Source organism: Mytilus trossulus, chromosome 6, assembly GCF_036588685.1.
Source record: "Mytilus trossulus isolate FHL-02 chromosome 6, PNRI_Mtr1.1.1.hap1, whole genome shotgun sequence".
NCBI lineage: Eukaryota > Metazoa > Mollusca > Bivalvia > Mytilida > Mytilidae > Mytilus > Mytilus trossulus.
Genome location: NC_086378.1, coordinates 23299616 through 23324071, shown reverse-complemented (window position 1 = coordinate 23324071; position 24456 = coordinate 23299616). Strand labels below are relative to the sequence as shown.

General features: G+C 30.9%; 1 protein-coding gene across 3 annotated transcripts in view; it reads right to left on the bottom strand.

Moving 5' to 3' along the window:
• Window positions 1-1700: 1700 nt before the first annotated feature.
• LOC134720947 (tetraspanin-9-like) overlaps window positions 1701-24456 on the bottom strand; it is a 30706-nt gene continuing 7950 nt past the window's right edge. Inside the window, exons 1-8 of one of the 3 annotated variants that reach the window (XM_063583553.1) lie at window positions 15850-16098; window positions 12397-12490; window positions 11388-11726; window positions 8908-9015; window positions 6894-7070; window positions 5674-5757; window positions 5123-5197; window positions 1701-3593 (exon numbers count right to left, since the gene is read on the bottom strand). In XM_063583553.1, the coding sequence (XP_063439623.1) occupies window positions 5126-5197; window positions 5674-5757; window positions 6894-7070; window positions 8908-9015; window positions 11388-11726; window positions 12397-12456 (840 nt within the window). In that variant the 5' untranslated portion in view covers window positions 12457-12490; window positions 15850-16098 and the 3' untranslated portion in view covers window positions 1701-3593; window positions 5123-5125. Of the gene's footprint in view, window positions 3594-5122; window positions 5198-5673; window positions 5758-6893; window positions 7071-8907; window positions 9016-11387; window positions 11727-12396; window positions 12491-12697; window positions 12824-15849; window positions 16099-24456 lie in introns of those variants that run through there. The other 2 variants (XM_063583554.1, XM_063583552.1) reach the window with 2 other exon arrangements.

Genomic DNA, 24456 nt, shown 5'->3' with positions numbered 1-24456 from the left:
TCAGATTTTGTATAGTCTTTTAAGTGTTTATAAATTGGCAATAATCGGTGCAATTTAGACGGTGTAAATACTATTATCTATTGCTCAAGAGTTTATTGTACCTCTAAATGTGCCGTTTCGTTGCTGTCTCATAGAAACACACATCACGTCTACGTTTGTCTATACAAAAAATCAAATACGTATGGGCAATATGAAACAATGTATATTTATGTTCAACAATCCTATAAGTGGAAATGAAACCGAATAATTCATTTATCTGTAATTCGTTGTTCTCTTTTGGAAATAATCACGGTGTAATTACTAGGCTCACCATTTTGTATGCCTGCCGCGCATTTCTTCTACAAAACACTCATCATTTGAAACTCGATTCAAAGACGTTAAAAGGGAAAAAAAGTACAAAGTTCAAGGGCATGGCTGACAAAAAATTCTATGAGGTTTTACCAAATACAGCTAAGGAACTTTATTCATGAAGCAGACAACCCTTAATACTTCATGAAATTCAAAGTTTGGAAACAGTTAAATTATAATTATGATCATATTGATGATTGATCATGTATACACATAAGTGCTGACTAATGAAAGTAATTTAATCGTTCAAAACGAAAACCATTTTTAATGCGATTGTATAATCTAAATTAACTACCATGCTGTGAAAAAGCATTACAAAAGTAGCTAATGTGAAATAAATCGATGATTAACAATCAAATTAAAGTGTCATTTAAAATGTACCCCACGTTAAGAAACTTGTTATGATGTGACAATGAATTAACGACGCTGCAGGATTTTATGCATTATTTTGTCATCATTATTTCATGTTTTTTTCTATATTGTGTTTTGTGTACATGTGTGTGTGTGTGTGTGTGTGTGTATGTGCGTGTTTTCCTATTGAGCCATGGCGTTGTCGGTTCATTTTTCCACTTATGAGTTCGAAAGTCACTTTAGTATCTTTCGTATCTATTTTTTCTTTATGTGTAAATAAAATTGATGAAATATAGAACCATTCATCATTAGTGATAATTCAAGATAAAACTTTAAAATAACAAAGCAATATTTATAAAACAAAATATTTTAAAAGTCTAATAATATAACAATGGATGACAGCTAGAGTCACAACAGTATTATACATGCATGTACATGATATCTACCAGCAGACAAAACATGGATTACAAACAGTCAAATGTAACAGAATTGTTTATACACACACAGTGTCAACAATTTAATAAAACAAAATGGTAAATTGCAAAACCAAATACATGAAACACAATTAACGTATGCGTAATAACTTTGTGTTATTAATAACAGGAACACGTAACTACAAACATTTATAACCAAAACCAACTACATGTGTAAAAAGCATTTAAAAATAGCTAAAGTGAAATAAATTGTTTAAAAATCAAATATAAAAAGTAATTGAAAATGTACCCAACGGTTAGAAACTTGTTATGATGTGACAACGAATTAACGACGCTACGGATTACAGGCAAAATTTTTGTTATCATTATTTTATGTTTTGCTTCTATGTTGTGTTTTGTGTGCGTGTTTTTCTTATTGAACTATGGCGTTGCCAGTTTATTTTTCGACTTTTGAGTTTGAAAGTCGATTTGGTATCTTTCGTCTCTATTTTTTAATTATGTGTAAATAAAATGGATGAAATATAGAACCATTCATCATTAGTGATAAATCAAGATAAAACTATTAAGTAAAAAAGCAATATTTATAGAACAAAATATTTTTAAAGGCTAATAATATAACAATGGATGACAGTGTCACAACAGTATCATACATGTACATGATGTCTGCCAGCAGACAAGGCATGGATTACAAACATTCAAATGTAACAGAATTGTTTATACACACACAGTGTCAACAATTTAATAAACAAAATGGTAAATTGCAAAACCAAATATATAAAACACAATGCGTATGCGTAATAACTTTGTGTTAACAGATACAAGTAACTATAATCGTAATGAATTAAAATAATGAATGATGTGTCTCCATATTAAAAAAAAATAAGATAAAATATTGACCGGAAATTGTTACATGATATTGTTAAAAAAAGCGTTTATCTGAAAGTTGGCTTTCAGTTAAGTAATATTATATTTATTCGTTATCAAAGGTACCAGCCTTATAATATATAGGATTTTTTCACCATATTCGCAACAACTATTTTCTGGTAAAGCATACAAAACCTTATAAAACTTGTGATATTAGACATCAAATTTATATCTAAACGAAATACTAGTGAGATAGATCTCACAACTATTCTGTATTTTAATCCTGTTTTAGAATTTACCTCATCTATTACACTGACTGACAGGATCCACATATATATAAATTATTAGATGGGACCAATTCAATGTACCTAGCTAAATAGACACACAAGTCAGTGTAGCACGTACAAGTTAAAGTTTAGGTATTTGGTAAAATTGACATAGTTTATATTTTTTTTTTAAATTCTAACAACACTATGGTTGAGTGAGGGTAATTAGCATGTATATTTAGTATTTTATGTGAGAAGACAAGTTCGTTATTTTCATCCTAAGTATGGATTGATACTTTAAATTTTTCGAAAAACTAAGGATTTTCTTACCCCAGGAGTAGATTACCTTAGCCGTATTTGGCACAACTTTTTGGAATTTTTGGTCCTCAATGCTCTTCAACTTTGTATTTGTTTGGCTTTTTTAACTATTTTGATCTGAGCGTCACTGATGAGTCTTATGTAGACGAAACGCGCGTCTGGCGTATAAAATTATAATCCTGGTATTTTTGATAACTATTGAATTATTCAGGTAAGCAAAATTAAGGGTTCTAAATTAAATATAGGGGAACCAATGTATCAAATGAATAAGGTATTTTTGTAGTTTCAGAAGTGTTTCAGACATAAAAACCAGGTTTGGAAATTCAAAAAAGGGTTTGGGGAGATTTCATCTAGGATTCCCTTGAAAATATATGAGAATTCCAAATTCACCTTAAAATAATGCATTGATTTCTGGTTACCAAAAAGTCTTCATTAATTCCCGAATCCCGATAAGTGTCAATGTTTATCCCGAATCCACCCAAAAAAAGGCTAAGTCCTAACGTCCTCTAAATGGTCTTTCCTGCCATTTTCGTTGGATAGGTATTGTTACCATTTTAGATTAAACTTTTTAAGTCGTAACATACTTGACTCATACTTGTTTATACGTTAACGCAGAAAATAATTTAGAACTTGTATATGTGAATTTTGTATGTTGTATAAATAATGATATAAAAATGAAGGACAAAACTTGCATTAACATGTGCTTAAAAGGTTAAGAGGTAAAAATAACAAGGAATATACGAGTTAATTATTGTTTTTCTTTTAACTGTAATAAATCTTATAATTTACATGTTACAAACAAACACATGATAGCATCACCCAAGAACAGGGATCGTCTTAATCGCATTTCTTTGAAAACTATATAAAAACAATCAAGAGCATTCACAAAATATTCCTTGAATGTAATTTGATGAGAAATTAATCTAGCTATTATGTCATAAATAAAAAAATGAACTGTATATAATTTTCATATCACAGCTTTTCTTCTTATCGTTGGTTGATACAGTCATCTCTAAAATATAAAATACAGATTATGAAAAATAATATGCGGTTATGAGATAACAACTCATAAATACTATAAGCCAAAAAACCTCTAGAGGACAATATTACGATCTTCTAAATTATGTATTTGCTATTGCATGTGCATTCCATTGCAAAGCCGAAAAAAGCAACGCGAACAGAAAACAGTATGAACGTATTAAAGAACAACTGGCGAAAATCACAATCCCAAGAACACCATTGTTAACAGAAAAAAATATAAACGGGAGAACTGACAAAAAAATATAGAAAAATATAAAAATTTAGCAATAAGAAAATTTCTTTAAAATGTACCAATGTGGTCAGAACAGCCGTGAGAAGTTCCTTGTCTACATGGTATACATTTTATATCGGACTATGCGTTATGAGATTTATTCATTGCTGAAGGCCTACGGTGACCTATAGTTGTTAATTTCTGTGTCATTTTGGGTTCCTATGGAGAGTTGTCTCATAAATCATACCACATCTTCTTTTTATATACACGTACATTTGGTCATGACAAGTAAAATTCTGTTCCTGAGTAACAATCGGTGATGTTGGAATGGTTGATACGAAAAAATGAATGACGATAATATTGTGGTACAGAAAATACATTACAGTCAACTGAATCATGATGGCCTCTCGAACATTTTCGAAGACTTAGTTTTCCACTATTCTAGCCATTTCTTTAATTGCTTCCTTGTTAGCAACAATCCTCCATCAAGAAAATTATGGCAACCCTCAAGAGTATGTACCAAGTTAGGCACATTACAGTATATTTGTTTTATTCTAGCGATTTATGAGTTTCGAACAGCGGTATATATTTATTTCCCAGTCGGAATAAAGTTGAGAGTTTGGTTTTGTACAGTTTTTATTGACTTTCTCTTTCCGAATTTCCTTGGTATTTTTGCTGACATATTTTTTGTATTAATGTTTAATTTTACAGGTTTAATTTCAAGTTTCAATTGGAAACTGACAATTTAAAACATTCTTTGTCAATAGTTAATATAATATAAAAGTATCTTTTTTGTCGACTTGATTTCCTTAGCTATTCCTCAGGCAAACAAATGATATTTTTCGATTCAAGAGGGTACTAGACATACACCAGCTGAGTCACCTCTCTGAATCCACCCCTACATGTGGTTGTTATATTGGAAATCGTTATAATTAACAACTGAAACTAAAAAATATGTTGCAGGTCAAAGGTTTTGTTAATAATTCAATTGTCTCTATAACTTATGCGGTAAAAAACATGTTTGTCAATCCTCAAAGCCTTCACACTTAACAATTGCCCTTTGAAATGATATTTGGATAACCATAAAACCATAACCTTTAATGATTAAGTGATTAGACCCGCATTTATAGAGTTATCAGTGCTTGGAACAAGACGTGTCTATTCTGAACCCTTGATTGTTTTGTCAAACTAGGTAATTTCTAATAAAAGTTACAAAGCATTGGCACATTCCTTTAATTGTGTATGTATGTATATAATTGATTAAAATAGGATATATTTATAACACTTACATATCATCCTTTCATATCTACTTTGTTTTTTCTTACGTCCATAAACAACACAAATTCTACTATAATCATTATAAGCTGAAAATAAATAATACAAATCAATATAGCACTAAAGTTGTATAGAAATAGTCTATCAATATTGGGCATGTACAGAAATACAGAGCTAAAATGTGCCCTTAGTGAATATATCGAAGAACAAGGAACACTGTTAAGATCTAATTGTATTTGATAGTAAGTCATAATATTGAAGAACTTAATAGCTTTATGGATATTTTTTGTATTTTATGTAGTAAATTCGAAAGAAGGAATGGTATGTTTTTCTCATTGTGTAAAATGTAAGGAACAATAAGTTATTGTGAAGCACCACTATCCGACAGGCCGTGACTGTATACTTATATTCCCAGCACAGCCAAACGGATGCCCTATTCCGAATAGTGTTTAAATGCAAATCAGAAAAAAAGACAGGAATTACTATATTTTAAAATCGTAGTTAATCTTTATGATACAACAACAACGATGTCAGACAATTATCTCAAATCTATTATTCTAGTTACCTGAATTACTGCCCCAACTGCTAACACTGTTGCAGTTATAGCAACATTCCCTATTACTTTATCCCACAGCTCGTCAAAACAACTCTGAAAACAATACAAACTGCTGTTTAATAAAATCAAAGCATACAATATTTACTTTGTCATAAAAATAATAGGATATAGTTAATGTATTGTAAAATGTGTAACTAAAAGATGTAAGTTTATAAGTTTATCCATAGATATAAATAATGTAAACCTCTATTCAATGGTCATAGTCACTTAATCGTTGATCTAAATACAATTTAAAAAAAATAGCTGAACAATGATCTATTCTAATATTCCTATTTGTGTTGACTAAAAACGTTTCATGCGACTTTTTCCGTAAATGTATTATTTTAAACAGACTCATATACGGGCAACTAACGTAATATATAAATGAAACCTACAGACAAAAATGTTCGATTCGACGACGTTTTGAGAACTAAACAACATCCGTATCAAAAATTTGTTAAAAGCTTGATGTTTGCGAGTCACGTGATATACATTTTGACACAATTATGGTTGACAAAAGATTGAATATTAACATAATAATGTAGAGCAGTACTTAACCGGATGAAGCATATTCATGATACTAATTTCCTTCTTATTACCATCGTGCACTAATAAGATCATTAAATATTACGACATTTTCAATTGTTTCGGTTCCTTTACATCCCTAGCAAATACTCGGCTTTTAGCGTTTCTGAGCAATGTAAATCTAGAAAAGCGCTTTGGACGCACGAATTTATGAAGGTGTTTTTGAATTTTACATCACTGGATCGGTACCGCTGCTGGTGGACTATCATTTCCCAAAGATTTCGTTAGCTCAGTAGTCAGAACTTTGGAACTGGTATGATTTATAACAAATTTTCTAAAACTGCCAGTTTATAAATTCATAAAGTATTGTCAAACTAAGGTTCAACTCACTCAGGCAACGTTGATATGAGATGGATTCAGCTTTTTTTTTCTTTTTCTTTTTTTTTTTTTTTTTTTTTTTTTAAAGTTTTTGATTGGTAAAATAGCTTTTTAACTGTTTCGGTTCTTAAACGGCTTTTTTCAACCAAAAAAGGTAAAATTTAACCATGCTTGTTCATATACGTTCTTTCTAACAACAAATCCGCTACACGTTTATATCATCCATATTTGTTTTAATATATATTAAAAGTATACCAATGCAAAATTCTATGTAAAAAAAGGAATACCGTTTTCCAATAATTAGTAGCGTCTGTAGGTGCAGATGCGCACGAGAAATCGGTACCAGTTGGAAGGTCTTTACAACAGCTCAGCGGGGTCTGTAATACATGAGGACCTGGATAATTTATAATCCACTGAGAAGCGCCAGTAAAATCTCTGTAGCTATCAACTCCACAACACTTCGCCTAAAATAGAATGAATTATGTTACTTCTTATTTCAAATAATATCATTATTTTCGATTAACATACATATTTTCCATTTTAAACAATAGGACGAGTGCCACCAGTGAAGGGAAACTGTTAATCCTTCCAGAACATTTGAGTTCTCCTTATGGTTTTGTAAAGTTCTTGTTGTTTAACTTTCAGTTTTCCGATTACCGTTTTGTGGACTAATGTGTATTTTTATTGGTCGATCTAATGTTGGCCTTAAAATTGGCTCTATTAAATAAATGAAGTATGCATGCTAACTATCCAAGATGAACACAGTGGAATTTGGCATTAAAATAAGAAAGATCAAAACATGGGGAACATGTGTTCTAAGTTTCAAATTACTTGCATGGACTTCACCTTCATCAAAACAATCTTGATCAAAAACTTTAACCTAAAGCGGGACAGACGAACGGACGCACAGACCAGAAAACATAATGCCCTCTGCTATTGTAGGTGGGTATAAAAACGATGATAGACCGCAACCAACGACAATCACTGGTGTCAGACAAACATAGTAATGGGGGGGGGGGGGGGGTAGGAGGGGTTCTGATCCCGAAATCCCGGGCTTAAAAACACGAGATCCCGAAATCCCGGGCTTCAAAAACATGAGATCCCGAGGTCCCGAAATATAAAAAAAGAATTCCCGGATCCCGAAAGGGTCAATCCCGAAATCCCGAGCTTAAAAACACCCGATCCCGGAGTCTCGATAAAGGTCATATCCCCCCTCAATAATACTGTTTAGGGTTCAACATGCTTGTGAACGCTCCCAAACCAAGTTGAACGACAGTAGCATAACATAACAACTTAATACAAGTACAAATGTAAAATAAAATCAGTACAAAAGAGCTGGGATCGTCACATCGGTTCTAAGCACAAAATAAAATCACAAGAAGTTATATAAACAGAGTTTAAACAGGGTGTAGGACGTACCCATATATCATTAACATACATGTACTTCTGACTACCCATGATGGTCTCGCATAGTCGGTTCATTGTTTACATATATGTTTATCTTCAATATATGTTGGTTTTTTTTTTGTCTTTTTCGCCTCCTCCTATTTTTTTCCAAATGTCGCAAGTTATATTAGAAGTAAATAAAATAAGGTATTCAGAAAAGCTTTTGATTAATAACCATAATAAATAAAATATTGAATCATTATGGCAATCAAAAGTATAGAGTACTGCATGCTATTGCTATTAATGTTATTTAAGACCAACGGGAAGATTTCATGTTGAATAATTAATAAAGTAAATCTACCTTGCATGCTCATATTTCACAGTTTAGAACTTGGTATTTACCAATAAATATTATTCGTTATTTGTGTAATTTTAATGTAATCAAAAGCGCATACATATTTTTTTTTAAAGAAAAATAATTTAGCAACTGTTACATAATATCGAACAGTAAACAAAGACAAAAATAACTGGATAAACTTGTGTGCATATAATTACATTGCATTATGTTTCATTATGATACGTTATTCTGATTGGCTAACAGCAATCTCGCTTTATTCTGAATCAACCTCAATTTCAAAATCAAATGTAACATTCAACATGACATGAGCTTCTACAATAAAGAACATAGGTAATAAAAAGAAAATTTTGAAACATCATGTTTTCATGATCAAAGCGAAAACATGTAATTATAAGTATTGAATGCTCCTTTTAGTTATTTCATATGGTTGTAAAAGCATTGACCATGTGTAGATATTTAGAATGTTGGGCTTCAGCAGCACTCCATATAAAATGTACTTCGGTCAAAGGTTTTACACCACAATGAATTTACAAAAAGAAGTTCAAACATGTACATACCTGCTGATTTACAAAGTTCCAACTAAGAGATACGACATTGGTTCCATTCAAACCCTGGAAATCTGTTTGGATAGCGGGTTTCAAATTGTCCTTTATTTTTTCAGTTACCTGAAAGCATATGAATAAAAATGTAATTTGTTTGACATGCACACGTATAAAAATTGCGGTTTTTATCCAACGCAGCCATAGGTTTGAACGTAGTTTTCAATTTAGACTCGTGAATAAAAATGTATATATAGTAAAAATATCGAAGTCCGAGGAACATCCAAAAAAGAGAAGTCCATTAAAACTTATTAAAATAAACGTTAAATTAACTATATCAATCAACAGAACGATATGATCAATATTAACTATACATATAATAATTAAATTCTTTAACAAATTATTGTGCAGTTGATGAAAGCATGGATTCCGAAGTAATATTACTTCCATGATGAAAGATAGCAGACTATTTCGTATCTGGCACATTTTACCTATTATTTGGTAGACTGTGATTGCTCTGTGTCAAAATCCAACGGTTTTTTTCAGTCAAGCTGCGTGGGTCGGTCCAGCTTGTCTGGCAAAACAGCATTTGTCTAAGAGGAATCTCGGAACAATTCTCAATAATATTGCTTTAATTTTTTCTTGTTTTCTGTTTATATGTTTATAAAATAAGCAAAGTATTATTAAATAACGAATAGGGAATAATGGGATTTAAAAAAATAACATTGAAAAATAAAGAATATGGTAAATATTTAAAACATACATTTAAATGAAAGATTACGGAGTAAAGGAAGCATATACATGCAATTGCAGACAAATTAATAGAAAATGAATTTATATCAGAATTTTACGGAATAAGCGTTATGTTTTTAAAAGGTAACGAAAAATTCCCCCAAAAGTAATAAATTATAGAAATGAAGAACCCTATAAAGACCCTCATATTAACCAATATTTTGAAACTCCCGCACCCGTAGGCCGTTTCCGTTTCAGCTATCCAAATGCATTTCCTTTCATACATTTCTAGTACAAAGTTTCAGAGACATTACGATCATTTCTCGGCAAGAAATATAAATTCTCAAAACGGTTTGATGTATAGTAATGTATTTTGCATTTTCCCTTGACTAGGCTTTTAAAAGACGTTGAAATTTTTTTTTTAAATTAAATTTCACCAGGAAACAACAAGTTATTTTCTCGAAAGAATCATTGATAACTATACTCAGATAATTGCTGTCATAGACAAAAAACTTTACAACCTCGTTTTGGTTTCCGCAGGAAATTATTCCATTTGCTATAGATTATGATCTAATCAATAGATTGCCACACATTTTTTTTATAACTTTTGTTGAATAAGATCTTTGTTATTTACGAATTAATTGAGAATGACATCAAATGCTATGACTATAATTGCAGTACGCTGATGCTAATGCAAATTAATGAAAGGTATAATGTGCCTAATTTCATATTATAAAACATAAGCTTTCCATATTAGCGTTATACTTTTTATGAAATCTTATTTTATAATGAATTGATTTATTATTAATGTCATTAGAAGACCTTAGAAGTCATGTAAATTCAAGATCACTAATGGTATGCTGGAGCTTTAGCATTGTCGCGGTTTATTAAAGATGTGGGATATGAGAAGGGATAACAATGTTATTAAAAATATTAAAATTATAATAAAACTACTTGAGTGATTAAATTTCAAATTATATACCATATTTGACAAAAGTGATTGATTTTAAATGAAACTGATTTTAACCAATAATAAGCCCAGTTAAATTTCAATTGTCCTTACGTCGATTAAGGAACGACTACTGCCGGAGTGTACAACGACCTTGACTAACTGTGAAGCCGTCGCACAGTAGGTATCAAAACAAAATATAGATCTCTATAAATTAAAACATGATACAGCTGTACTGTGCAAATACAGTCTTCCAATGATGATAATGTAAGATTGATGTAAGAGAATAAATGTTGATTTCCCCCAACATTAATCAATAATATTCATTAAAATCTTCTACAGCAGCTTTTGAATCTGAATCGACAGCTCACAGCTGTTGAAGCTACAACAATAGCTTTTGAAGCTACAACTACAACTTTTTAAGATGAAACAACAGCTTTTGAAGCTGCAACAACCGCTTTTAAATATGCAACAACAGCTTTTGGTACTGCAACAACAGTTTTTGAAGCTACAACAACAACTTTTTAAGATGAAACAATAGCTTTTGAAGCTGGAACAACAGCTTTTAAATGTACAACAGCTTTTGAAGCTGCAACAACAGCTTTTAAATATACAACAGCTTTTGAAGCTGCAACACCAGCTTTTGATACTACAACAACAGCTTTTGAAGCTACAACGATAGCTTTTGAAGCTTCAATGGCTTATAAAATTGCAATAACAGCTTTTGAAGTTGCAACAATAGTTTTTTATAGCTGATACAACAGCTTTTAAAGATGCAACAATAGCTTTATGAGCTACATCTTTATAAAGTACTTACCAATTCTTGTTTAGCATAAAAGATTATTATGAATACAATTTGTCCTGCAAGTACGACTGACAGCATCACAACGTAAATAATCAGCATACACTTTACTTTACAGCATGCCCCACCAAGTCCGAATATAGTCAATATCAATAAAAATAATCCAGTGAGGATAAACGCAAGAGCCAGGTTTCCAACGATGTCAGATAAACTGAAGTCGAGGGTTATATTTCCATATCCTGCATCATTCAATGACTTTTCTAGATTGTCTAGAATTGGTTGATAATAAGATTTGAGTAAACTGTCCCCAAACTTTACAATCATTCCAAGAGCAAATAGTATTAGACCGATTATCTGAAAAATAAAAAAAAATATAGACTAGCTCTTCTAAAGAATTTTCCTACATATATAAATGCATGACTTGGTTCTCTCCAGCTTCTTCTACCAGTAAAAACTAGCCGCCATTGTAATTGCTAAGCGTTTGATATGAAAATCAAACGATGTGGTATAAACTATCCAACAAAGTTCTATTGCAATGAATGTAGGCTTATGATATCAAGGAGTAAAAGAGCTGGATTATTTATATGTCATGCATCTATTCTAAATGCCTAATAGTCTGAAATGTTCAATCCCGGATAAGTCCAATGTCCTTGACCTTATGTTCAATGATCGACGATGTCATTATTAGTTTCAATATCACGTGAGTGTGTATGATTTTTTTTATTAGCAGTACAGGTCAATTATATAGATTGACGGCGAAGTTTTCATATCGTACCTCTGACAAAGTTTGTTTGACTCGGCATAAATTGTGCATGGTTCAATGGGAAACGTGTAAATTTTGTAAACTTCCGGAATGGATGCCACTGACAGATTTTGGCATTTGAGCATCCTACTCTCTATGTTCAAATTGTGTCGTGAATGATTTTCTATTCAAATATTTTAAAGAAAACGTTAATATGATAGTTTTGTAACTACTTTCAAATTGGTAAAAATCTAAATTTTAACAGTAAATATATGTACTTACCAAAAACAATAAATTGACTATAACACAAAATATTCGACCGACTGTAAGTAAACAACCCATCGTCTTCGTCTAGGCTTAATCCGTTTTATTATTTCTGAAAAAAACATGTGAAATACAATTACTTAATTGCACAATAGTGTAAAATTATATTCAAATTTACGAATTATTAGACATAAAACGTTCACTATTATTTTTCGCACGTCAATTAATCTGTCTTGTCTGGTCGGCAATAAAGCGTGAAACCGACTTGATCGCTATCACATTGCTGCAAGTACATACAACAAATTAAATGTAAGCTTACATGTCTGATGCTTCTTTGTACTTAGACTCGGTCTTCCTGAATTGAATATTTTTTGAAAATATTGAGTTTTAACTCTGGTCTAGTTCCAGATAGACGAACAAATAAAAATGGCTGATCAATAGAATATTTGCCAACTTTGGAATCATTGATTCCTGTGGAAAATTAATTGTTCAATACCAATTACAGGTGTATAACAAAAGATATAGCTACATTAGCAAATCGATATCCATTGCATAATCATTCATTGAATTTCTTATAAATACGTATACAAACGAAAAAAAAAAAAAAAAGCGCAGACATTTGAAAATAAATTTTGATTTTCAAACAGAGGGTTTTCACACGAGGTCTCAATAATATCGTGTCATCCAGCACTTGACTTCACTAATTAAAAAAAAGAGTTACTTCAACCGTGTGTGATGATGATTATGTCTCCAAAATAAAAAGAGGTCTAGATATTTGAAAACTAATTCGAATTTTGATATAGTTCTCATTTAAATCATGACATCCGGCACTTGACATTATCTCATTTATGGTTTTACGAAAAGACAAATATATACACTGACTTGTACCTTGAATCTTAAAGTCAGTTTCGTGACATATCATCGTGAAGATAACTTTATTGGTATTTGATAGAATTTAAAAGTGTAAGAACTCATGGACGACGTATATTTTCCATAGATTTCCATTAATCTTTGTTGATTAGTGAAATCGATTTGTGTCAACTTCCTGCTTCAGATTATATACGAATGCTATTTGTCCCATGTTGCATAGGTTTTTTTTTTGTTGTTTTTTGTTGTATCACATAAATAAAGAATTTATCTATTTTGTAAATGCCATATGTCGTATTTTAATCCACGAAACGCATACAATTCAATTACCAAGTTTCTAATAATTTATTATTTATCGTTTTAATTATCTAAACCTTGCAAAATTCTGCAGATCTATGAAAGCTTTATTTTGCCTTTGTTTAGTGTATTGATCAAAGGTCAAAGTGTATTCATGATCAGATAAATCTAGACAGTATGGTCCTATTTCACTTCCCGATGATCTTATTTAAACATATATTGTATGCTCTTTCCACCAGGAAGTTTCACATTGTTTTGTTTCTTTGGTATTTGCTAGTTTCCACTGCTACTTTTTATTGCATTTGTTAGTTTTTTATTTGATTATTTATTTGATGTTTGATTACAACAACTTTAGTGTCGGTTTGAAACATATGTTTAGAAACGGTCTGTGTGTCGGTCTACTTGTATTGGTTATTTTTGGTTTAAAATTTATTTCCTTATTTTCCTTATGTTTTTTTTCTTCAAGTATTTAAATCCCAAATTGACATCGGATAGATTAAGTATCTCAAAATATTAAATAAAATATTTACATATCTGATTTCAGAATATGAATAAATAGATTGGTCACCATACTTCATTTATATGTATGTTATGTTGACACAAGTTGACGAACGAATTTAATGTGATTTTTCAAAATATTATTCTTTCAAATGTACTTTCGGAACAAAATGAACGACCATCGTGTAATTTGGATACGTTTTTTTTAACGTAATGAATTGACAACATTGTTGCTAATACGCTTTCGTATTCAATAAATCGCATTTAATGTCGCTTTCTACAACAAAACATGTTATACTTGACATTTCTTTTGACACGCATTGATACAAGACAGCATGATAGAAGATATATATTTCAATTCTCATTCACATTTCCATGACATCTGATTAAACTCCGAAAAATGGCAATTCTAACAAATCAAATAAATATTTTGTTGTTCTTAAAAGGATATGTCAGATTTAAGTTTTGATAGAATCTATAAAACTTTAATTCAATTGATATACACTTCCTTGAACTTTTAATGTATACTTTTTATATTATAAAGGATGAAAGTATAATACTGGTGTACGTTTCAGTACGGTTTTTAACAAGATTGAATTTCACGCTCCCCCTTTTTTATACACCAGCAGCCTACTAATTTTGACTTCACTACTAATTTTGTTTTGTTCGATTACGATCGATGGTACATGTATACATGTTTTATAAAATATTCAATTTGACTACACATCTATATTCGTTCTATTGCACACAATTAATTTTGTTTTGTTTGATTACGATGGTACATCGTACATGTCATGATACATGTTTTACAAAATATTTAATTTGACTACACATCTACATTCGTTCTATTGCACACAATTTATTGTTATTACAATTGATTAGGGATTTATTATTATTATTATTATTATTATTATAATTATTATGAATATTAAACGGCATACAAGGGCACGAGGTATAAAATCATAAAAGTAATAAATTCGTTGTTTATTAATAGAACAAACAATCCATAACTAAATGCGTCCTATTAGAATTGGTTTCAATAAAGATGTCATATATTTTAGTTTGTGCTAATATTTGTATTTTCCAGTAGTCATATGATTTTAAAGGGATCATTAAGTATCAATCGTTAATGTAAATATAGAAACAAAAGGACAAGAAAACAAATACACGTAATGTAAAAGTACTTTTTCTTGTCAGATAAAAGAAACAGTAGATTTTGTGTCAAATATCGGGTATATGTGAACACGCTTTCTTTACTTAAACTTTTAACACATTTGGTTAGATTTGGACAGAGACCATTTTAAAGCTTGAAATTATTTGTTCATAGAATCTGTTATATTACATAAGAATGTGCCTTTCTGAATTCAGCTTCATAGACTTGACAGCACTTGCTTTAAACAATTATGTTTTGTCTGTACGTTTGCAGATCACAAGCTTATATTTTTGTTGTAACGTCACATATATAGATACAAATTCCAGTATAAAACTTTGTGACAAAATATTTCCATAATTCATCAAAGATCAATATTCCCTGTTTCAAATCCTTCAACATGTGATTGATTATATATGTATATGGTTATCCAGTATTTTGTGGCTTTTTTTTTTTTTTGGGGGGGGGAGAGTTTATATGATATACAATTTACATTGCACATTAATAAAATATGACAGGTATCCTCAACAGGCTTATGAGACACTAGAGCATTCTACAACTATATATAAACTATTTAAAAACCCACTAAAATACAAATTGTGGAACGAAGTACAATGTTAAATTTTAAACTTTTCAAATAAAAAATAAAACCAACTTACAATGTTTGTATCCAACGATCTTCAAACTGATACTATTCCTCTAAACATATATATTTTGTTTTTGTTTTAACAGACACCTTAGATGGTATCTCTACACTTTATATAGCGAGTTATTTCGAAATTCAATTGTGTTTCTGTTGAAAAAAAATATTCAAAATATCTCAAGTATATAGTAAAGATAAATGGATTAAATATCTATCTTTGAAAAAAAAATCCTGACGTATGGACGACGTATAACAAACACCTTTGTTAAAAAAATATATCATGTTTATAACATGTAATAACATGTTCAACCAATTGAGAATATAATACGGAAAAAAGCACTAATTGGAAATTATAAAAGTTATTTATTATTTGTACTCCGTGAGAAAGTATAAAAAAAAGATATAAATTTAAATTTGTAATATATTGTATTTCATGTATATGTACCAAGTTGTAGTTTAAAATAAAGATACCTATCTACCTATACCTCCATTGAAGGTTCTGTTTTTTTTTTTAAAATGAGTATAAATACAGCTTAGTGTGCATACTTAAAAGATGAAAAGCCCCGTTTGTCGACTTGGTGTACGGTTTTATTATGTTATGAACATGATATTCAACTAGTTAGGTATAACCTTACGCAGCTCCTAATATTTAATATATTACGAAACATCAATTTAATTTATTTATGAGTCTCAGTGTACGAGAAGTTCCCACATATTACTCTATTGAAAATGAATTAACGGTAAACTGAAGTTGAACTGTATCAAATTAATTTATCTAGTAAATGAAATAAATATGCGGTATGCATCAACAATCCCATACATTCAAAATCATGATTGAACAAAATCAACTCACGCAATATTCATTATCAGAAAGGTGAATAATAAGACTGTATCTAAATATACGTTTTATTAGACATAAATCTTTGCTAATTTTGTACGTAATATTACTTTGAATATGCATAGGAAATTAAAATAAAACCGCTAAAACGTTTTCATCTAATAAGCCAGATACTACACAGCAAATTAGTATGATAAGATCAATGGAAAAGTTTAACACAATTTTACGAGTCAATAAAATTGAGAATGTAAATGGTAAATATACAAAGAGACAACAACCCGACCAAAGAGCAGACAACAGCCGAAGGCTACCAATAGGTCTGCAACGCAGTGAGAAAATCCTGCCCCCGGAGGTGGTCCTCAGCTGACCCCTAGATAAAATTGTGTACTAGTTCAGTTAAAAAGGACGTATCACTCTATAAGTCTTACTATAAACATGGAAGTAATATTTACATATATTACTTCCATGCTATAAATATGTATATTCTTAAAATGGCAGTCTATTTAGTCTTATATATTCATCACAAATGAGTATTTATGTAAATTGATACGATCTGATCATCATCATAGTAGAAAATCGTAAAATAATTTAAAGAATTTTTTGAGTGTTTGTCTAGTGGAAAATATTTCATTAACATCAAGATAAGTATGGAAACAAATAAAATCGTTAGAATCTGTAAAGTAGGTGAACTGGAATGAAAACCGGGTAATTTGGACTGCGAAAAAAAGGAGTTTTTTTTATTTCCTTTAAAACACGCCCCTATTCTACAGACACCTGTCTCAAGTGTGTTATATTAAGGTACATGTATAAAGGATATTTTTTCTGACACAAGTGCCTGTGCCCTATATTTAATCCGAACGTGACTGCGTATGCATACATCCGGTTCAAGGTTCTCCCTCTTCTATACCGTGGCTTTGCTGCTTCTGTGAGAAAAGAGCAATTATAATAAAGCAGGAAAAGATTCTTATTTTGTACTGAACTTCTAGGGAAATTCAAAACGGAAAGTTCCTAATCAAATGGCAAAATCAAATGATAAAACACACCAAACGAATGTACAACACCTGTCATATTCATGACTTAGTACAGGAATTTTCAAATGTAGAAAATGGTGGATTGAACCTGGTTTTATAGCGCTAAATTGTTATCAAAGGTACCAGAATTATAATTTAGTACGCCAGACGCGCGTTTCGTCTACATAAGACTCACCAGTGACGCTCATATCAAATTGTAATAAACCAAACAAATACAAAGTTGAAGAGCATTGAGGATCCAAAATTCCAAAAAGTTGTGCCAAATACGGCTAAGGTAAACTTAACCTTTTACTTGTATGGCAGTCGCATCAAATTCCGTTATATTTACAACGATGCGTGAACAAAACCGACATAAGTCGGTAACAAAGTAAAATATGGTTACAGCAGTCATCACTGTGTTACAATCTCAAAACAAACAAACATTTACACAAAAAAAAACCACAGAAAGCATCTATCAAATTTAAAAAACACATTCATTGTTTCGCGTGTTTGATGTCAGAAAATGTAAACATCACATAGGACGAAATTTTGTCGTTCAATGTATATTTAAAACAATTATGATTCCACATGGGTAATGGCGGTATGCAGGGTTAAAGAAACGTGGTTTAATTGCAAATAAAAGTCAAGTTCACAACAGTTCCTTTCCATCGAAGACCAAAGGACAAACTACTAGTCACCATACAAATTTCAACAAGATGCAAAACCACGATCGTATAGAAAGCTTTAATAATATTAAATAATCCAAATGGTAAAACTAAAGGTCTTATTTATAGTCAAACTAAACAAAAACGAATATCATATATGCACATGTACTTTCATCGCCCAAACTGAAATACTGGATTACAGACTAACTGTATTTGGGACAGGAATATACAGATTGTAGAGGGTTGAACATATTGTGAACCAACTTATTTTCGCGGCTACTGTCGCGTTTTACGATTTATAGTCCATTTCGCGGCTACTTAATTTCGCGATTTTCTTATCTACTTGATGTAGTTTAATAAGTAAAGATCCAAGTTAAACATATTCGCGTTATATTGCTACTCGCGTATGTCGCGAAAATAAATCGCTCGCAAAAATAAGTTGGTTTACAGTATTTGAGACCATCCCTTCACCAATGACAATGTTGTATCCACACACCACAAGAACAATATGTAAAAATCAGTAGAAAAGGTCTTAAGTATTCATGTAGACATGAAATTAAATCAAAAACAAATAACAAGCAAACAAAAATAAAGAAAAAGAAGTACTGATATATACGAGAACTCATAGAAAGCTACATTAGTTCAAAGTCCAATTTCAACAGTAAACCATGATGTTTATAGACTTGTAAGATATTTAACAATTATAGGTCCAATGTCTTTTATTTTTATATCTCTGGTTAATTCTCAATCGATAATTTATTCTTATCTGTAAGAACACAAAACAAGTAAGTTCCACTCTAGCTATCTTAATGTCTTTATCAAACCGCAAAAAAATCAATCTCTTGTAGATCTCTTTTAGAAATGCACAAGACTTTATTCAAATGGAATAAACAGAATGTTGAGACATAATCAATTTACCTTTCGTCAGGTGAGCGTGTTGATAGCAATACTAACAAACATCTTTTTACATGGTACAGACGATCAATGATGTAGGGTCCGGATGGAGGGCCTTTCAATTATGTATTCTTTTATTTTTAGTCGTCTTTCACTACACTTTATAAGTTTTGCCCAACAGTTTCGGTTATTGAGATTTCAACAACCCATAATTACTTTTTATCTGTTTTGCCTATTTTCTCTATTCTTAATGTTTTTCTGCAGATTTTGTCCATTATTCGTTATTCTGTAGAACCCATCCACACTGCCATGTTGGCTATGAACAGATCAATTGTAATTCTAATCATATCTTACACTGAAGCTTCAAAAACTGAATACAACATATTAAAAATACTAACAACTGCAAATTTGAGATAGTATTGATATCGTTTCATTAGACCACGGATTTGTATAGAAAGCTTACATTTACTATGCACGTCGCTGAATGGAACAAGTTGAGCAAAGTGCTTAGAAATCATCCTGGGATATTCATTAACGTTTAAACTGTTCACATCATTAATTTTGATAAAATTCTATACAAATCATTGAATGGGACAAATTAAGTTTAACAAATTGCTCAGAATTCCTCCTGGTGTATTCGTTCAAATTGAGTTTATTATAAATTGAATATAATCTCTAGTGAGAATATTATGTCTGCTTCATACATCTATTCGGGGAAGGGAGGGCGATGGGAGGCCGCGGACGAGATTCCATGCGGGCTACGGCGGGTCTGTCGAAGGTACGAAGCAGACCTATCTAAGTCGAGGTTAGAAGTTTCTCTATGCGGGAAAGCCGCGGACGAGTTCCCATGCGGGCTACTGTACATGTACCTCTTTATCTCTCACTCTCTTCTCTCTCTGGAGTTTGTGACAAATTTGAAGACATATTACTGTAAGGAGGGGAATAAAGTTCTGTATCTCTCGTAAGAATGAGGTTTGGATGAGATCATATGATCATTGATTTATTATAAATTTTTGGTACTTTTCATTTAACTCCATCCCATCCTTTGATTTCAAGGATGTTATACATAATAAAGCTTTTTGTAAATAAAATACTTGAAAAAAAGATTGCGATTACTATTGCTTGAAATGTTTAAAGAGTCATAAGCTGTCAAATTCAGGCTCACTGGTTTGACTCAAATTCTCATATATATTTGGTTTATAACACTCTAAAACGTACATCCAAATGATAATATGTATCAGTATTTCTCGAGCATTTTAGTCCAGACGTCAACTTATTAACCATCGCGATGACCTTCAAAGACTGCTGACGGTCATATATCCCGGTATAAACATATATAATAGAAAACGAACTCGTGCAATTGGATATTTCTAGGTTTGTTTAATTTATTATTGAATGAGTTTTTGTCCTTTGACAAAACATAACTACAAACTGTAACGTGACGGTACCCAAATTGCACCTATTTTGACAGTTTTTTCACCTACGTTTTTTTATGATCAAGAAAAAAATGTCCATACTGTGTTTATTTTGTAGTCCTATCCTTCTTGATTGTATAGGTACACCAAATTAGATTTTAATCCATATTGAGTCATTGAAAAATGGGTTTGAATCAACCTCCAAACTATCCATGATTCTGTAATGAGGAGTACCCAAATTGCATCCATGCTTAGATTCACGTCGTCAAAAGTCTAATAACCGGGCTTTTGTTTAATTTCTTCAAATATTTTGAACAATTGGATATTTGTCCATGCTTACTCTTCATATTTTACGAAATGGATAGTTGTAATATATTGTATTTGCTAATTTTAAAAAGATGACGTTTTGATGACGTCGCATTGTGACGTTTTCGTACATTTTGTTTTTTCAGTAAACAGTCCATCTGTTGATAAATACTGTGAACGTTTTGTGTATATCTAAATATGTTTACCTATGTTGGGAGACGTGCATAGTATCAAATCATAAAAATACAAATTGTTTAGTCTCTAGGAAATCTTGTAAGATTTTTGTTGCTATTTTTTTCTAAATAGGTGCAATTTGGGTACTCGGTGCAATTTGGGTACCCTTACGTTACACATAAGTTGGAAAGGGCTCTAGCCATTTGATGCAGTCAATCAATTTTTTTTTACACTTGTTTGCCTTTGAACATTGACATTCTTTTTCTTGTAATTACTGACCATGGCTTGTCCATGCTTTGAACTGGTTATCCATCTCTATCTAAGTGGTTTACTTATAGTAGACTAGGTCACATGCATACGGATTCAATGAGATTGAAATATTCACTTACAAGTGAATAATTCATCAGCGAAGTTTCTTAGCTCAGTGTGACAAAATAGAAACTAACTTTATATATCTGCTAAAAGCGAACTATCATTTCACTTTTTCACGTTCATAAATGCCGCATTGAACAGAGAAAAAAAACATAATTTCTTTTTCTTTTATAGCTCGTAGATTATGCCCCTTGAAATAATTGATGGATTGATTGATTGCTTGTTTACCGCCAACGGCACAAATTCAGTACTTGCACAACAAAAATCACACCAAGCAAAGAAACAGTGCTTTAATTGTTGTACTGACTTCGTTATAAAAAGAATCTTAATGTCAATAGTTATTGTTATAATACCATGCCATTCGAATCACTAATTCGAATGATCCCCTTTATTTATAATTACACAAACGAGAAAATAAATCACGCATAGATTTTACGTTCTAAATTATAATCTAGGCGTCTTTATCAAACGCTTAAAACGTTATCTAACTACTTTATTTTCATTCGTGAAAATTTTTTTCTCCTTCAATAATTATTTAAAAATTATCAAATCTCCTTCAAGCGTAGCCGTTATTTTAAATAATTTATCAATAATATTACATATCATCGATAACCATCTTTAATCACGCATGTTTGAGTGTTTTTACCACACGGCGAACAGTTAGTTACATATTGTTTTTTTCGCAATTTAGATGGTTTAAAATATCTAAATACATTACATAGTTAATGTTTACTGCGCCATGCATATATCACAGGGATTCGTAACATGTATGTTTTGGGTCGGAAATATGTGTCAGTTGACTTCTTCTATACGCAGTAGACTGCATACTAGTTGGAAGTTTGTGTCGTGCTACTGGTATATGCCTTCTAAAAAGTGTACCAGCTAGGCGGACTTATATTACACAGTTTAGAAGTCAAACTAGAATATTATTCACCTCAAGCAATTTACAATCTTTGATAACAAGACGCACGTTTGGCAGTTAAGACACTGTGGTGATGATGGTCACGGAAGGCCAAAATATTACTAAAATGAAATTGCTAAAAAATACACTTTGTCGAAACACCGTCCCCCCCCCCTCCTCCAAATGAACCAAACGCATATAGATTACCAGGACAAGGCATATAAGATATGCACATACATAAAGGGAGATAATAAATTTCTAAAAATGTTTAAGTCTTTAAACAGCAATTTTCAATGATAATTTGTATATTAACTTAAGATTATTTGTAGTCTGTCCTTTGGGTGGGTTGTTGTCTCTTTGACATATCCTCCATTTCTAATTGTATTCAGAAAGTCGAGACAATATAGTATTTGAGTTATTTGAGTATGTCTTTTTCTGTGCACAAAGCATATATTTCTGAAATAGCCTTCATTAGATATACGTTCGAGAAAAGAATCGGAAGCTGAAGCATTCACATTTAGCGAAACAGAATTGTCAAAATCGTAAGATCCATATATAAAATACCTTTGCAGTAATTACATTTGGCTTTAAGGATATGATAACAGAACTCGGAATTATAGCTTTAAGTTTTGAGTATTCTGAAACAAATTTATAAAATGTCTACTCAACTTTTCTTATGGGATGAATCAATATTCTAAATATATCAATAGAATAGTCAATAAATCACCGAATAATTAAAAATTAAAAAAATTAAAAGAGTTCTTAATCTTAATATACATATGTTTAATACAACTGAATGAACCTCAATTAGTTTTAGTAACGGTTAGTCAATAAAAAGCTATGTTCTATCAAATTTAATGCAAAGGTCTTTCCCTTGTGGTAAATTAATGTATGCATACTAGTAGTTACGAAGTACATGAAAAAAAAAATAAGAACTAATGAACTAAGAAGGTAAATACTATCAATTTGATTGGACAACTTGAGGAATGTAAATAAGTGCTAAATATGTATTGGGTTCATATCTTTATTCGGCCGTAAGTAAGAAATATCGGATCATATTATGAAAATAATGAAATTTGATTCATGTGCATTGAACTGAACTCGTAAAATTAAAAATAAAATTAAAATCAAAACTAATAATTTTGTAAGAATGCGTCAATTCTTTAATCTTTACCTTTTACCCAGTACCTTCCAATTTTCATTTTCTGCGTGCATAATTTCATATATAAACTTTTTGTGTGTATTTAACCTAAGAGAAGCCCTATTGTCATAGTCTACACAATACTTTTCTGTCTTAAAGTTTTGATTAATTTTGGGTTTGTTTTTGTTTGTAAATCAAATTTCAAGATTAAATAAAACTTTTATTTTCATTTTGAAGAGAGAAACAGAAGATCAAAATAATTTGGGTAAAAATACTTTAAGGAGATAGCAAATCAAAAACATAGCTCTTAAAATAACAAGCCGAATCGAAATCACATCGAAGGGTTAAATATTTTAACACGAAAAAAATGAAATTTAGATGAAAGAAAGAAACATGGAGGTATAAACGATAAAACGGCTGAATCATTCTAAACAAGGAAACTTTTATCCACAAATATTAGGGTCAAATGTAAACAGCTTTTTTGTTGTTGATAGAATATAATCAAATTTCAAGCAAAACGAGGAAGCAGAATAATGAAACCATTGTAAAGGCTGAACTTCAAAAAGTAAACAGGAAATATAACGACAATACAGCTATATTTGTGGTGAAAGAAATATGTTTGAAACAGATGAAATGTTAAACTTAGTACGATAACGAGAAAGAATGCTGATAATCTTTAAAATATAATCTGTTGATAACATGATATAAATGTTAAAGAAGGAAGTCTAAATTGCTTCCTCAGTAGGCTAATACAGTATGTTACTGTACAAATGTACCACTTGGTATTTTTTTACATCTTTTCTTATTATTTTTTCCTAGATTTTACTGACAATACATGTAGATATATAGTTTGGAAGAAACAATGACTTTTTGGGGAAATGTACTGACCACTATCGTGTGGGAGTAT